The sequence below is a fragment of the Ictidomys tridecemlineatus genome, chromosome 14 (assembly GCF_052094955.1).
Source record: "Ictidomys tridecemlineatus isolate mIctTri1 chromosome 14, mIctTri1.hap1, whole genome shotgun sequence".
Lineage (NCBI taxonomy): Eukaryota > Metazoa > Chordata > Mammalia > Rodentia > Sciuridae > Ictidomys > Ictidomys tridecemlineatus.
In genome coordinates this window covers 5,788,670-5,804,085 of record NC_135490.1, presented here as the reverse complement: position 1 = coordinate 5,804,085, position 15,416 = coordinate 5,788,670, and the positions used below count along the sequence as shown (strand labels likewise).

The following is a 15,416-nucleotide window of genomic DNA, read 5'->3' as shown; positions in this document are numbered from 1 at the left end:
GCTGGTCTCCAAATAAACCCACCCTTCTGCTTTTGCATAAGACAGTCTCTTGCGGTCTCTTACTCCGACGTTTCGCCGGACCCTTACAGCTGGGACTATCACCCAGCTTTACACTGTTTTGTTTTGGTCCTGGGGACTGAAACCAGGGCCTTGTGCATTCAAGGCAAGCACTCTACCAACTGAGCTATATCCCCAGCCCCCTTTACACTAATATTTTAAAGCAAAATTTGCTTATAGTAAAAATAATAATATTAAAATCTTATAAAGTAAAATAGCCCATCCTTTAAAAAGGGGTCTGGGAGCATATCTCAGTGTGAGGGCATTTACCTAGCATTACCTGAGGCAGTGAGTTGAATTCCAGCACTGAAAAAACACAAATAAAAACTTCATAGGAATTTCTTGACAATCTGTTTCCTTTCCCCCATTATTACCGCATTAGCCTGAGTCAAGGCCTGAACCACTCAAAGGCTGTCCCACTCGGAGCTCAAGACTTTTCTCTGTAACTGTCCTTATGAGACAATAAATGTGCTAAGAGTGTTTTGCTTTCTCAATTCCAGAATCTGTCTTTTCTCCACCTCGCTTTTTGCCCTTTACTCCTGTCCATCTGCCACCGGCCCTGCTTCCGGCGCCCCCAATCCAGGGAAGAGGTCCTGTCCCCCAAGACAGACACTCCACACTCCGCTGGGGTGGGGGGGAGACTCCGCCCCCACCACGGGGGCCCAGGTGCTCGCTCACCCCGGGGGCGCGGCCCGCCCCCCAGGACATAACTCCACGCCCACCTCCCGGGGGAATTGCCCGCCCCTCGCCCCCAGGACCGAGCAGCACGCCCACCCCAGGGGCGGAGTCCGCGCTCCCGGGCAGAGCGCCACGCCCATCCCGGGGCGGGGTTGTCACGCCCCCACGGCAGAGCCCCGCCCCCAGAGCGGACCTCCCAGTTCCGGGGCGCGGGTCCTCCCCGCCCACGTCCGCAGAGACCGAGGGGGCGGGCGTGTGCGCCGCGGAGCTGGGGCAGGCCGAGGGGCCGCCTACCGCGACCGAGGAGTCCAGCCCTGGACCGCCGCCTGCCCGGAAGGTGCCCCGGCCTCTGGGCCCGAGTCTGGCTCCTGCGCCTCGTGGGTGCGTGACTGTGAAAACGCTGATAGAGAAAAATTGAGAGGCGTCTCTTAAAGGCACCCACACCCTGGCCATGCGAATTCATTTCCTTTTTGCGTGTTGACCGTGGCGCCTCTGTCCCGGGAGTTCCAGGGACCCTCATTCCAGTCTCTGCGCCCCCTTCTCCCCCGAACCCCGTAAAGAGTGGAAAGGCAGTCCTCTTAGACTCTCCTGGGGGAGCAGTTTGCCTTGGAAACGGCAGCGAAGACCTTTTATTCCCCTTCCTCGCCTGTCACCCCGCCTGGCGACCTGGCTGTAACTGTCCTGCGGGAAGGGGCCCTCGGTTCTCACCTTGCGGCCACTTCTCCTCCATCAAAATGCTTAAACCTGTCCATGAGCCGAGAGATTCAAGATGTGGGTGTCTTGCAAAGGGTGGCTTTTCGGGAAGCTTTCTGTGTAGGAGGCAGTCGGGCTCAGAGCTGGTGAAGGTTGTGTCTGGCAAGCCGACTTCCAGCCCAGCAGTTTCCCCTTGAGGGTCTGAGTAGGGGGAACATTATCACTTTTAGAGAATATAAAGTGTCACGGATTTTAAGATGCATGTTATGGAATGTGCTGCTGAGGAGGTTATGAGAATTCCTGGAATGTAAGAGGCATATTCAATTTTTAAAAAATATTTAAAATTTTTTGTTAGAATCACCGAAGTAATAGCTGCCACCTGCCAGATACCATGACTTACAGCACATAACTTGTGCTGAGGAAACAGGTGGGTTAGTAGTGCCCTGGGTGAGGATGGGATGTGCAGAACACTCAGACTGCCTCACACAGGGGGCTCTCAGTGAACTTGGATGATTGGGTGAAGGTCACAAATGGCCTGAAAGACACAGCAGGGAACCAATGCTGCTTCGTGGTGGTCAGGGATAATTGTTGTAGTTAAGCTGGACACTGCCCCTCCCGGCTCTCAACTGGCTTGGCCAGTGTCTGCACTTGTCGGTTCTGGGCGCTCTTTGCATTGTGGCCGCCCCTCGCCCCCAGGACTGAGCATATCTCATGCACATCTCCCCTACCTGAGGGCTGGTCACAGGAAGACCAAGTCCCATTGTCCCCTAAAAGTGGGGGGCTCCCTCAGCAGCAGAGGATTGGAGTGATTGTTTTGGGAAGGGGGAGGGGGAGGAGGACAGAGCTGGAGTTGAGTTAGGAGCGCACAGTCCAGGTAGAAGGCAATGAGGGTCGTTCCCCAGGTGGCCACCGAAGTGGGTGGCACCCATGGTGTGATGGCTAGCACGCTGTTGGTGCTTTATAAGTGTGTGCTGAATGAAGAAAAGGCAAGAGGAGTTGGGAACTCATTCCTGAGAAGTGGGCCCACACCCTTCTGTGGCTTTTCTTCCTCTGATGGGTCCCTGCCCCTGCTGCGCTCTCTCTTTGACCATATAGACTGTTGAAGTTTGTGGCAGAAACTGGCTATTTAGAGCTGGGAGAATGAGGAGTGCTAGAGAGAATGAGCTAAGGTCTCTTCTGCCTGTTTCTGCCTGCAGAGATGCCAGAAGGACCATCTGTGAGGAAATTTCACCATCTGATCTCTCCCTTTGTGGGCCAGCAGGTGGTCAAGACAGGGGGCAGCAGTAAGAAGCTATACCCTGCCACCCTTCAGTCTCTGTGGCTCCAGGACACCCAGGTGAGTTCTGCATCCTCTGCAAGTCAGGCTCCCTTAGCCCATCCTGTGCCTCCCCTGGAATCTGCCCCAAGAGGTCTCATGCTATCCCTCCCATTGGCCATGGACAACCACTGCACCACTCCACATGGGTCCTGGTCTTTCAGTCTGACGTTTCCCAGCCAGAAGTGGGCATTACGTGGACTGTGGGCTCTGAAGATCACAGAGGCATGAGCTGGAGACCCCCATTCAGAGTCCGGAGACATTCTGACTATTCCAGCTGTGTCTGATGTTCAGCTTTGGGCTGGGAACCAAGTTTGATCCTTGTGCCAGTGGGGATGAAAGAAAAGAGGATTGCTGCAGGTCTGGGTTCAAACCGTCCATCTTTTTCCTGAGCAGGAGTCAGAATTCCTTCAGGCGGCTCACTGGCTCTGTGATCTGACCTACATGCCTCTCTCGCCTTTGTACCCACCCCAGTCTGTCTTTGATCATCCTGAACTGCCCCAGCTCGGGTCATTCTTGCCCAGGGTTTTGACATGCTGCTCCCCTGCATGAGCAGGTCTTCCCTTTTCTCATAATTGCCCTCTCAGTTTACCATGGTGATGTGTAGTCTGTTTCTGAATCATACTTGGCCATCTGTCCTCTGAGAAGCTTGACACTGGGTGAGACTCTTCTCCAGGAGGACACCTGAACTTCCTCCTGTTGTACCTATTCCTGAATTTGTGCTGCTTGTGGTGTGAAGGAGACGGATAAACCTTGTGTCCTGAGTGCTTAGCTGGACACCCAGCACATAGGAGGCACAGGGTAAATGTTTGCAGGCCACAGAGTAAACTCAGTAGACTGTGTTGCTGCTTAGCTGGGAGCTCTCAAGCAAGTCTCTTAGCTTTAGAGTGTTTGATTCAGTCGTATTCAGTCGTGGGACGAGGCACCGGCTTGCTGCTACGGCAAGTGGACTTTATTCTTCCATCTTCACCCATGAGTTACATGTTTCAGAGAACTATCCACATTGTGGAGCCAGGTCTTCCAAACTCCAGGCTGTGGTCTCTTTGTACAGACTGTCATGGGAGGTTTGTAGCTACAGGGTGTGGTCCCTTGTGTCTGGACTCCCGCATTTATCATAGTGCTTGTCACAGAGCTGGGACTCAGAGAAGATTAGCAAATGGCAGTGTGGACAGAAGGATGTGCGGCAAGAGTGCTTGAAGGTGGACCCAGAGCTGGTTTCGCAGCAAGCTGAGGCAGAATCTGTATTGTGGGAACCCAAGAAAGGCCCAAGGAGGTGGCTTTGGGGAGCTGCTTAATGGGGCTCTCAGGAGCACTCTTTCCTACCGTCTGTTGTTCTGCCCCTGAGGAATGCAGAACCAGATGAGGAAGGAAGGACTTGTATCTCCACAGGGAAACTGACAGCGGTGCTTAATGGGGAGGAGTGGAGCTCGAGGTTAAGAGCCCAGTGGGGACCTCACGTAGGGGGCATCCTGTCACCTGGAGGATGAACTTTGAAGACTGGAGGATTTAGATGGACTCAGGGGGAAATGGGCATTTCAGTCTGAGAAGGAATTATAGACAGGAAGAGGGACGGGGAGTAAACAAGATGGGTTCTACTCTGCAAGCCCTTTGTCTGACACCTTCCTCTTCAGCTCTCTGCTTTCTGGGTAGGAATTGTCTTGACTGCTCATAGCACACTCAGAAGGTGACTCATGCAGCTCCTGTGATGGGACATTCAGAGCTCGAAGTCCTTGTGTGGCTGTTGATGTCTGTATTCCACCCATTTCCGTGGGTTGGAGGTGGGTTTAGGAATCAAATGTTACTACATACTTTGACTTTTTTTCTTTTGTGGTGCTGGGGAATCCAACTCAGGGTCTTGTTCGTGCTAGGTGGGTGCTACAGCCCCATACTTAGAATCTTAACCAACCCGCCAATTAAAAATTTGTAACAGCTTTGGGCTGTGGTTATAGCTTAGTGGTAGAGTGTTTGCTTAGCAGGTGAGGCACTGGGTTTGATTCTCAGCACCACATATAAATAAATAAAGGTCCATTGACAACTAAAAAAACATTTTAAAAAATTTATAACAGCTTTATTGAGATATAATTTGTAAAACACACAGTCTGCCAAGTTAAACTTTATAATTCAGTAGTTTTTAGTATATTTACTGAGTTTTCCATGATTCGTTTTAGAATCTTTTAATCTTTTTTTTTTTTGGCAGTGCTGGGGGTTAAACCCAGGGCTTCTCGCATGCGAGGCATGCTCTCTACCACTGAGCTCTACCCTCAGCCCCAGAATATTTATGTTACACCCAAAAAAACTCTGTGCCCGTTAGCAGTCACCCCATTTTACCCCAGCCTTCAGCAACCACTAATCTACTCTCTTTCTGTAGACTTGCCTCTTTGGGACATTTTATATATGTGGAGTCATGTAGTATGTGTTTTTTTGATGACTGACTTCTTAATATGATGTCAGATTCATGTATATTATAGCAGGTATCCATACTTTATTCCTTTTTGTTGCTGAATAGCTTCCACTACATGGGTATGCCACATTTTATGATTGATGATGTCCTTCATCAGCTGATGGATAATTGGAGTAATCTGCTGTGGACACTGATGTGCCAGTGTTCGTGTGGGTGTGTGGTTTCAGTTCCCATGGGTCTGGAATTGCTGGGCCTCTTGGTAACTCACAGAGTGGACCTTCTTGTGCTCACCAACTCTTCTTTCCGTGTTCTCCTAGTCTCTGGTGTGTATCTTACTTTTTCTTTTTATTGTATATAAAAAAAAATATAACAAAATTTACCATTTTAACCAACCTTTTATAAGTGTGTGGTTCAGTATTCAGTTAATTATGTTCATGGTATTGTTGGGTAGATCTCTAGATCTTTTTAAAAATCTCTCCTAGCTGAAACTCAGAACCCATTAAGCACTGACTCCCCATTTCTTCTCCAGCCCCTGGAAACCCCCATTCTACCTTCTGCCCCTAGGAATTAAACTGCTTTGGATGCCTCATAGAAGTGAAGTCAGGGGGCATTTGTCCTTGTGTGACTGTTTCACTTTGTGCACTGTCCTCAACCTTCCTGTATGTGGTAGCGTGTCAGAATTTCTTTCATTAAAAAAAAATTTATTACTGATGTGAAACAGCAATCTGTATACGGGGTAAAGTTGGGAGTTCATAACCCACTTGAATCAAACTGTGAAAGATGATGTATTAAGAACTGTGTAATGTTTTGAACGACCAACAATAAAAAAAAAATTTATTTAAAAAATTTTAGATAAACTCTTTTATTAGATTTATTTTATTTATTTGTTTTTAGTGGTGCTGAGGATGGAACCCAGCTACAACCCCAGCCCCCAAATTTATTTTTAATGCAACATTGTTCCGTTATGGACATACCGTGTTGTGTTACCCATTTATCTCTTGGTGGACACCTGGTTGCTTCTACTTTCACAGCTGTGAAAAAGTTATCTCCCTTTTTAAATATGAACCCCTTAGAGGGAAGGACTGGAGTTTCCCACTGCCAGGCACACTGCAAGTTCAGTCAATGATTAGTGAATTGAAGTGACTGCAGTGTCCTGGCACTTAAAAGAAGCATAGCAGAAATTGGCATGGTTGGAGAGGGTACAAGGACATCCTGACCAGCCCTTTTTGACTGTAAGTGTTTTGACCTTGAGGAAGGTTTAACAAATAGTTTATTTATTATTGTACTAAGGATTAACTTTACCACCAAGGTACATCTTCAGCCTTTTTATTATTTATTGTCTTTTTAAATTGTGCACTTTTGTTTTTTTGTGCTTTTTTTTTTTTTTTTTTTTTTTTTTTTACTTTTTATTTTTTGAGACTGGGCTAAGTTGCCGAGGCTGGCCTTGAACTTATCTTCCTCCTGCCTCAGCCTCCTGAGCTGCTTGTATGACACTTGAATGACAAATATTTTAATCAGAATTATTTCAATACTGGCAAATTTACACTGAGAAAGTATTTTCTGGAATAAATTCTAATATGTCCACTTAATTCTTTGTTTAGTGTGTGCATGTGCACGCCCAGTTATGCCCTAATATGTGGCAGAAAATTATTTGTGCTCAGATTTCCAGATAAATTATTCTGCAGATAAACTATTAATAGACAGGTGATGTATTCTGCCAAGAAGCTACCATAGTTTTTAACTAATGGACAGATTATAGGTCATATCAGAACAGTAATCTTGATGTACCTTTGACGGTCAAAAAGTAACACAAGCATTTCCAGCATTAAAGGCAAATGGGTTGGTTTGGTCACTGAAAGGCTTCCTGGATTTCAGGCTGCGTGGAAAAGACTCATTCTGGAATCTGGTTGTGCACACACTTCATACAAGGATCTGGCAACTGGTTATATATCTATTTTTTAAAATATATATTTATTTTTTAGTTATAGGTGGACACAATATCTTGATTTTATGTGTATACAGTGCTAGGGATCGAACCCAGTGCCCCACACATGGTAGGCAAGCACTCTACCTCTGAGCTATATTAGATATACAGCCCAACCCTGTATATCTAATTTAATTGTGAATTCACTTGTAGCTATTTTGTAAAGTCTGGTTTGCTGGGCAGAAGGTGGGAAAAAGGTACTGGATCTCACAGTGTGTTGTCTTCAGCCGCAGTCTGTGGCTGTGCATACACTGATTAATTCTAGAATAAAGACATGTAGTATGAGTGGAATGGAAGAATGATAACTTGCATTTCTTTTTTTTTTTTTTGGTACCAGGGATTAAGCTCAGGAGCACTCAACCACTGAGCCACACACATCCCCAGCCCCTTTTTGTATTTTATTTAGAGACAAGGTCCCACTGAGTTTCTTAGTGCCTTGCCTTTTGCTGAGGCTGGCTTTGAACTCATGATCCTCCTGCCTCCAGAGCCACTGGGATTACAGGTGTGGCCACGGCACCTGGTTTGTGCTCATTTCTTAGCCAATTCCTGAAAACATTGGAAACATTCTGCTCAGATATTCTAGGGTGGCTGTGCTGTCTGGCATAGGTCTGTCTTTTACTAATCTAATTCTTCCAGTTGCTTCTAGTCACTTTGAAAGCCATGGGCCAACTGGCCACACCACCACAGCAGAAAGATCAAAAGGCAGGACCCAGATACGCAATCTGGGGCCGCTTCACAGCAAGGAGAAGGAGTCAGTGGGCAGTTGGGTAACTGTGTAGCCCTTAGCTCCTTTTTGGGTCTGTAAAGCTTAGATCCATGTTCATTTTTTCCTAGGTTCATGGAAAAAAATTATTCCTTAGATTTGATCCAGATGAAGAATCGGGGTCCCCTGGTAGCAGCCCACTGGCAGAGCCTCCACAGAAAGGAGCAAGGAAGAAAGAGACTGTGGCCCCAGAGCCAGCCTTGGGGCCCAGCAGACTCAAAACCTCTGATGAATCCTGCCCGTCCGTGGAGCTTGACCCCAGTGTTCCCGAGGGTCTGGGGGCAGAAGGCCCTGCAACAGGAGCCCCGCGGTGGCTGCAGGTCAGCTTCGGTCTGTTTGGCAGTGTCTGGGTGAATGAGTTCTCCAGAGCCACGAAAGCCAACAAGAGAGGTAACTGGAGGGATCCTATGCCCAGGTAATGGTGTGGATGTCGGGGTTCTTGGCAGGGTCTGCAGTATTCCTGAGGTCCCCACCATGGCAGGGTGTGGTGCTGGGTGTGGGGAGTCACGCCCAGGTGGATGGCCAACCCTAGCACCTGCTGTTCAGGAGGCAGAAGAGGCTGTGGTATTTACCCAGGTTGGGAAGTAGGCTGCAGTCTGCACCAGGTTGGGAATCGTGACTCCCTGGGTGGCCTGGAGAAGGGGAGTTTCCAACACACGTGGCACTGGAGGGCAGATGGTCATTGAAGCGCATTTCATTCCTCAATTCTTGCTCTCTGAGCTTCGGGACAGGTTTGCCCAGGTTTTAATCTACGAATGTTGAGAAAAATGACTTTGTGCAGCCAGCTCCAAGTTTCAGGTTATTTCCTTGGGGCTCGTGCCAGAGGGGAGTTGCTGGTGACGACAAGGAATGTTCTGTGGCTGCAAGTTTTCGGGGCTGTATAGAAGCGCTGGCTTGGCTGCCTTCCCGATAGCTTTGGGTCCTTTGTGTTCTTTTTATCAATTTGTTGAAGCTCGCGGGCATTCAGTCTGGTAGCCTCTGTGACATGTGCTGCCTCTATTGTTTGAGGCTCTCTGGTGGCCTTTGACTATGTTTATGATGCTCTTTGACATTTGGGGTTTTTACTATTTATGTAGTCAACAGTGTTTTTCTTGGTCACTCCTAAGTTTCCCTCTGACTAAAGAGGTCCCGTCCACTCCAGAGTCACCTGAAGGGTTTTGGTGGTTGTTGTTTTGGGTTTTTTAGGTGGTGGTGCTGGGAATTGAACCCAAGGCCTCATGCCTGCTAACAAGCATTCTTCCACTTATTGCATCTCCAGACCTTTTTATTGTATTTTGAGCCAAGATCCTGTTAAATTGCCCAGGCTGGCCTCAGACTTGTGGTCCTCCTGACTCTTCTATTTTCAAGTTTTGCTTTTAGGTTCCAGACTTTGTCTCCGTTTACAGTATCAAGTAGGGCCCACAGGATGCTTTGGGCAGCTCAGGTAGCGAGGAGGTCCGAGGGAGGCTCTCTGGAGCCAGGTGGCTCTGAGTCCTGCCTCCTGTTCCTGAGGCTCTCCTGGCTTTGCACATTGCCACTCCTGGGTTGTTTCCTTGGGCCAGCAGCAAAAAGCAGCTGCAGTTTCAGGCTTTATACACACCCAGGAGCAGCCAGAGGGAGGAGCTGCTTTTAGGCTTTTGCTGAGTAGACGGCTTGCTCAGGGCCCCAGCTGGGTTCCCTGCCGGCCACACAACATAGCAAGGTGCTATGTTGGAATTAGTCACAGGCTTGGGGACCTGGACCACTCTCCCAGAAACAGGCTCTCTCCAGAGCTCACCCTGGTGGTCACAGAGTGACCCTGTTACCCTCTTGTCAATTCCTTTTTCTTGTTCATATTTTATAGTTGGCTCTGTCCTTTTTTTCCCTACTAGGCTTGCCTGAGTTTTATACTCTTTTTTGGTCTTTGAAGAAAATAATACTTGCTTTATATAATCTTTCTTTATAGAAGACTGTTTCTTAATTAATTTCCATATGTTTTGGAGTTTAGGGTCTTTTTTTAGTTTTTACTTATTTATTAATTGCAATACAGGTGATTGAACCCAGGGGCACTCTATCACTGAGCTGCAGCCCCAGTCCTGTTTAATTCTTTTATTTTGTGATAGGATCCCACCACGATATCCAGGCTGGCCTCAAACTAGGGATCCTCCTGCCTCTGCCTCCCGAGTTGCTGGCATTATAGTTGTGCCCCACTGCAGCTCTAACCATCCAGATTTTACTAACATAAAAATTAAGACTGTTTTTGCTTACTCTCCCCACCTTTCAGATCAATCTTTTAGAGTATTTCTACTTGTTAATAATTTTCTATCATATTCACCCCAGTTTCAGAGTTTGTCAAGCTGATTTGGATTTTCAGTTCCAGGTTATTGAATTTAATTAATGTCATTATATTATAACTGTACATTAAATAACATTAAAAGGGATATCTTTTATTTCAAGAACTCTTTCCTGATCCTGGCGCCATGGTTCTTGGTGCATTGTCATAATCACGATCCATTGACTGATGTCCCACGGCACCTGTTACAGAATTCCATTGCTCACTTCTTCACCTCCTCCCCATCTCCCCCATTGAGACCATTGCTGGGTGATTTTTGCTGGGTATGTATCTTTTCTTGGAGTGGTTTCCTGGGCACTGAGAGTGGGTTCTCCTGGTCCCAGCTCTCCCCAGGGTCACTCACTCCATCCAAGGCATGGGCTCAGGGATCTTCCCCTTCAGATGTGGAGGCAGTTCTGCTCTGATTAGCTGTCCTTGAGGTTGCCATCAATTCTTTATCAGCATTTATAACTTGGTGCTCTGTCCCCGACAGCTCAGGGGATTGGGTCTTTTTGGTAAATCTAGCCTGGGGCTGGAGGTAGAGCCTCACTGCAGCCATTTCTCTGTGTTCCTTACTGGTGAGCCCCCTTTTTGTGTTCTAGGTCGTCAGACCCCCTGAACTTTGAGCTGTTCTGTTTTCCAGGTTTTCTTCTGTGAACAGAAGATACTCAGAAAAAATAAACCCATGTGTATGTTTTGTTCTAACAACTCCATTTAGCTCTGTGATGTCTGTGACTCTGACAGAGCCGTCCATTTTCTCTTCAAGGCCTGGCTTTCCCCAGGTTCGTCAGAGTGGCAGCGTAGTGTGACCTGAAACAGTGGAAGCTCATGTGCATGTGGTTTGTTCTTTCTTCCAGGTTGGTCCTACACTTTGGTGGTGGTGGCTTCCTGGCATTTTATAATTGCCAGATGTGTTGGAGCCCTTCTCCTGTGGTTGAACCTACCTGTGACATCTTGTCTGAAAAGTTCCATCGAGGACAAGCCTTGGAGGCTCTGGGCCAGGCTCAGCCTGTGTGCTATACACTGTTGAACCAGAGATACTTCTCAGGGTTAGGTATGACTGACGGGTCAGCGGGGAGCCCCTCAAAGTCGTACAATGGAAAAGTCATTCATCTGGGAGTCTCGAGTCCTGAGGATAGTTGTGTTGGTCTTGAAGTGATGACTTTATCTCTTTAGCTTCCCTGGTCTTAAAATTACACAGAATCTCAGGATGTAAAATGGATGATTGGTAATGTAGCATTATATTTCTTTCATAAGTTAGTATTATTCATTGAGCCGGACATGTGATGCTCGCCTATAATCCCAGTGGCTCAGAAGGCTGAGGCTGGAGGATTAAATTCAGCCTCAGCAATTTAGCAAGTCGCTAAGCAGCTTAGTGAGACCCTGTCTGAAAATAAAATACAAAAGAGGGCTGGGGATGTGGCTCAGTGGTTAAGCACCCCTGGGTTCAATCTCTGTTACTACCTTTTGCCCCCAAAACAAGAGGTGGTTAGATAAGCATTTTCTAACTTCTGCTTCAGCATTTGTACCCTGACTGGATTCTTAGCCTATGCTTCCTGACGGTGCATTAGGCCGTGACCTCCTGAAGGGCAGGGGCCGTGCCTGTGCCCCTGGTGTCTTCCACTGCCTAGTGTCATCCTGGCACCGAGAGGCACAGGGCCAGGGTCTGCAGGCAGCTGGAGTCCGCTGTTCACTAACAGGAAAGGACAGTCACTTCATTCATCCATTCCCCCAAACCTACTGCACACCTGCCTCTGGTAAGCTTGCCTTCTCAGCCTAACACAGCCATTGTTTAAAAAGGCTCAGCAAACCAGGCCAGTTCCCCTGAGATGAGGTGGGGGACAATAAAGGCCCAGTAGGGTTGAAGAGAGAAACTGTGGGGATATTTTGAAGAGAGGCATTGATTCTGGAAGAAGGGATTGAGGCTGGCTTCATAAAGAATGAGGCAGGAATAGACAAATAATTGAATAAGACCTCCTAACTCTGCACGGAACAGGCATGGGAACAGTTCATGTTTCTACCAGCCACTGAGCTCAGCGTTCTTAGGTGAAGTCTCACTGACTGCTCACAAAAACCAGCAAAGCCATTCCTGTTTTACAGATGAAGAAACTGAAACTTAGAGGCCAAGGAACCTGCAGGGCCATATGGTAGGATCTGGTCGAGCTGGGATTCCAGTGCAGGCGGTCAGGTGTCAGGCCCTTCTTGCAGCCTCTTGGCTGTGACGTGGGACCCACATGTGTTACTTCATTTTGCTTCCCAACAGCCTTCAGGGGGAGCGTGGCCAAATGCATTTTGCAGAGGGCATGGATGCGGAGCCTGTCGCCCTGCCCTGGAGGCCCCGGTGTGACAGAGCTCGCGCTCCCCGCCATCACACCAGCTCTGCTCCCTTTGGGGTGGTTTCACTGTGGCCTGCTGCGTGTCCCTCCTCATCCTTTCCCTGTTTTGTTTCAGGGAACATCATTAAGAATGAAGCCTTGTACAGAGCCAGGATCCATCCCCTTTCTCTGGGCTCGCTCCTGAGTGCCTCTCACCGGGAGGCCCTGGTGGACCACGTGGTGGAGTTCAGTACGGGCTGGCTTCAGGGAAAGTTCCAGGGCAAGCCACAGCACACGCAGATCTACCGGAAGGAGCAGTGTCCGGCTGGGCACCAGCTCCTCAAGGAGCCCCTTGGGCCCCCAGGCGGGTTCCAGAGGCTCACCTGGTGGTGCCCGCAGTGCCAGCCCCAGGTGCCCTCTGAGGAGCCACAGCAGCTCCAACACCCCTAGGGCGCTCAAGCTCTTCTTGGTACTTGTCCTTGAGGACCATGGGGCCTATGTGTCCAGAAGGGAAGGTGTGGGCAGGGATTGTGGGTGGCCATAGAGGACAGCCTGGGCTGTGAGGTGTCAGTACCGTTTATGTTCGTGTCTCTGGATTGTGCCTGAGGCCCAGCTTTCATAGGGGTAGGTTTTCTAGTCCCGTTGATTCTTCCTGAGGAAGGCAGTCTTCACAGGTGAGGGGAGCACCCAGAAAGACGGTGGAGCCCTAAAACCGACAGCCGGGGTGGGCGGGGACACGACTATGTTCCCAGCAAGGCTTGGCAAGTGTCCTGGTTTGGTTTTGAGAAACAGGAAAACGGAAGTTTCTTCCCCTGTTGTCTGTGGAGGGTCCCGGGGATGAGGATGGAGCTGCAGGAGAAAAGTGCTGGTCCAGCTCCTGCTGGCATCTCCCGCCCAGTGGGGATCTCAGGGCCTGGCAGCACGCCAGCCACCCTCGGGGGGATCCCGTGGCCTTTAAAGAGAAGCTAAAGCTACTTGTTTACTCCTTAAGTTGACGTGTTTGTGACTGTTGATGCATCAACAATTCAGGAACCAAAGGACTAGAGAAACATTCCCTCAGGTTGTCGATAGCTAAATGAAGCTGGACAGCAATAGGAAAATAAAGCTCTTTGCTATTTCTGTGTCATCTTTATTTGGCAGTAAAGGTTTTTTTGTTTGTTTTGTTTTTGTGTTCTTTGTTTTTTTGTCTTTTCCTGCGGTGTTGGGGATCAAACTTGGGGTCTTGGGCTAGGCAAGCACTCCATTGTTGAGTACACCCCAGGCCCAGTGAAGGGTGTTTTACTGTAAATAGCATCTCATTATGAAGGTGGCCTCTCAGAGCTTGCTCAGTTGGACTGATGAATCCACTTACACAGGGACGGAGGTGAGTGCCCGTCTGTCCCAGGGGAGCAGAGGTATACCTTTGCTTCTGGCACAAGGGAGCTGATGATTCCTGAGAGTGAAACTGAAAAGAGTAGCAGATGTTTCTGGCCTTCCTTTATGCTCATCTGTCTGAAATTACTGAGTGCTGTCCGTGGAGGGGGGTAACCACATCATAGCCAGCTGCTTCCCCTTGAGATAGTTAACATGAACTGACCAGTGCTGGGTGCTCACCTGCCCTCCCTGCACCAGGCATTCACCCTGAGCGGCGTGCTCAGCCCTCACCGGGTGCTTGCTCTGCACTGAGCGCTCACCCCAACCCGGTGCTTGCCACTAACCATAGTTCTTGCACATAATCTGCAGAACAACCCATGGAGCTAGGTACTTGTTCTTTTTATCTATACTTTATGAATGAGAGAACTGAAGTCTGGAGAGGTTAAGGAATTTGTTTGAGATCACACAGTTCAAGGTCCAGAGCCACAGCTTTCATTCAGTCTGCCATAAAAACAAAAAAAATCCACCACTAGAGACTGGGTGACTTAACAGACTTATTTCTCACAGCTCTGGAAATGGCAACTCCAAGATCAAGGTTGATTAGCTTACCCAGGCCCCTTCCTGGCTTGCAGATGGTGCCTCTCTGTGACCTCACGTGGGAGGGGAATGCTGGGATATCCTCCTCCTCTTAGAAGGACACTAGTCCCATGATGGGAACATCTCATGACTCAACTATGACTCCATTAACACCTAATCAACACACAAACGCTCCATAACAGCCACCCACTTTGTGCCCACCGCACTGTAGCCCCTCCGTGGGGTACCACAGTTTCCACAGGAGTAGAACAAGTCCTGGCTCACATCCTCCAGAACACTAGGGATATGCCCTTCAGGGAGCCAGGTTCCCTTTGTTCATCAGCTCTGAAAAAGTGATCCAAGGAAGGATCGTGCCTTACAGATGAAAAGTATAAGCTTGAAAAATATCACGTGCCATCTCTCCGCTTGGACATTTGTGGAGCTCTTAAAGGCTTCAAGAAATCCCCCCACAGTAATGCAGACTCTCTTAGTTTGCTCTACCTGGTGTTTCCAACCCAATTTTATTGTGAACTCTTTTTCTCTCTCTTCCTTGGAACACAGTGTAGAATATAGCTGGGATGTTTCATGGGATCCCAGACTTTCTAAGCATCACTTTGTTAGGGTCCGGCGAAACATCGGAGGAAGAGACCACAAGAGACTGTCTTATGCAACAGCAGGAGGGTTTTATTTGGAGGCCAGCATGCTGGGGCTCAGAGCTCACTTTAGCAAAGAGAGATAGAGTCCTCAGAACAGCTTGAGCAGAGCTTATATACTTTTCTTGGAGAGGGCAGGGAGGGAAGTTCATTGATGGGTCAGGGCAAGTGGGCAGTTTGCCTGCAACAGAGAGGGAGTGCATCCTGCAGTTTGGCAGTTGGGGACAGCACATTCTGGGAACAAGATTAGCAAAACAGTTCTCAGGATTTCAACAGTGTTTTGTTAAGCATATAGAAAAACGGAGTGACAAGTACCTATTTTATTAACCTTTCAACTT

The 15,416-nt window shown here is 48.4% G+C and overlaps 1 protein-coding gene across 1 annotated transcript; it reads left to right on the top strand.

Moving 5' to 3' along the window:
- Positions 1-922: 922 nt before the first annotated feature.
- Positions 923-13,628, top strand: Neil2 (nei like DNA glycosylase 2). Its single transcript, XM_078030775.1, has 5 exons — positions 923-1,116; positions 2,625-2,764; positions 7,963-8,306; positions 11,039-11,235; positions 12,633-13,628. Exons 2-5 carry the CDS (start codon positions 2,627-2,629, stop codon positions 12,944-12,946), a joined length of 993 nt encoding a protein of 330 aa, XP_077886901.1. The 5' UTR covers positions 923-1,116; positions 2,625-2,626; the 3' UTR covers positions 12,947-13,628.
- Positions 13,629-15,416: the final 1,788 nt, after the last annotated feature.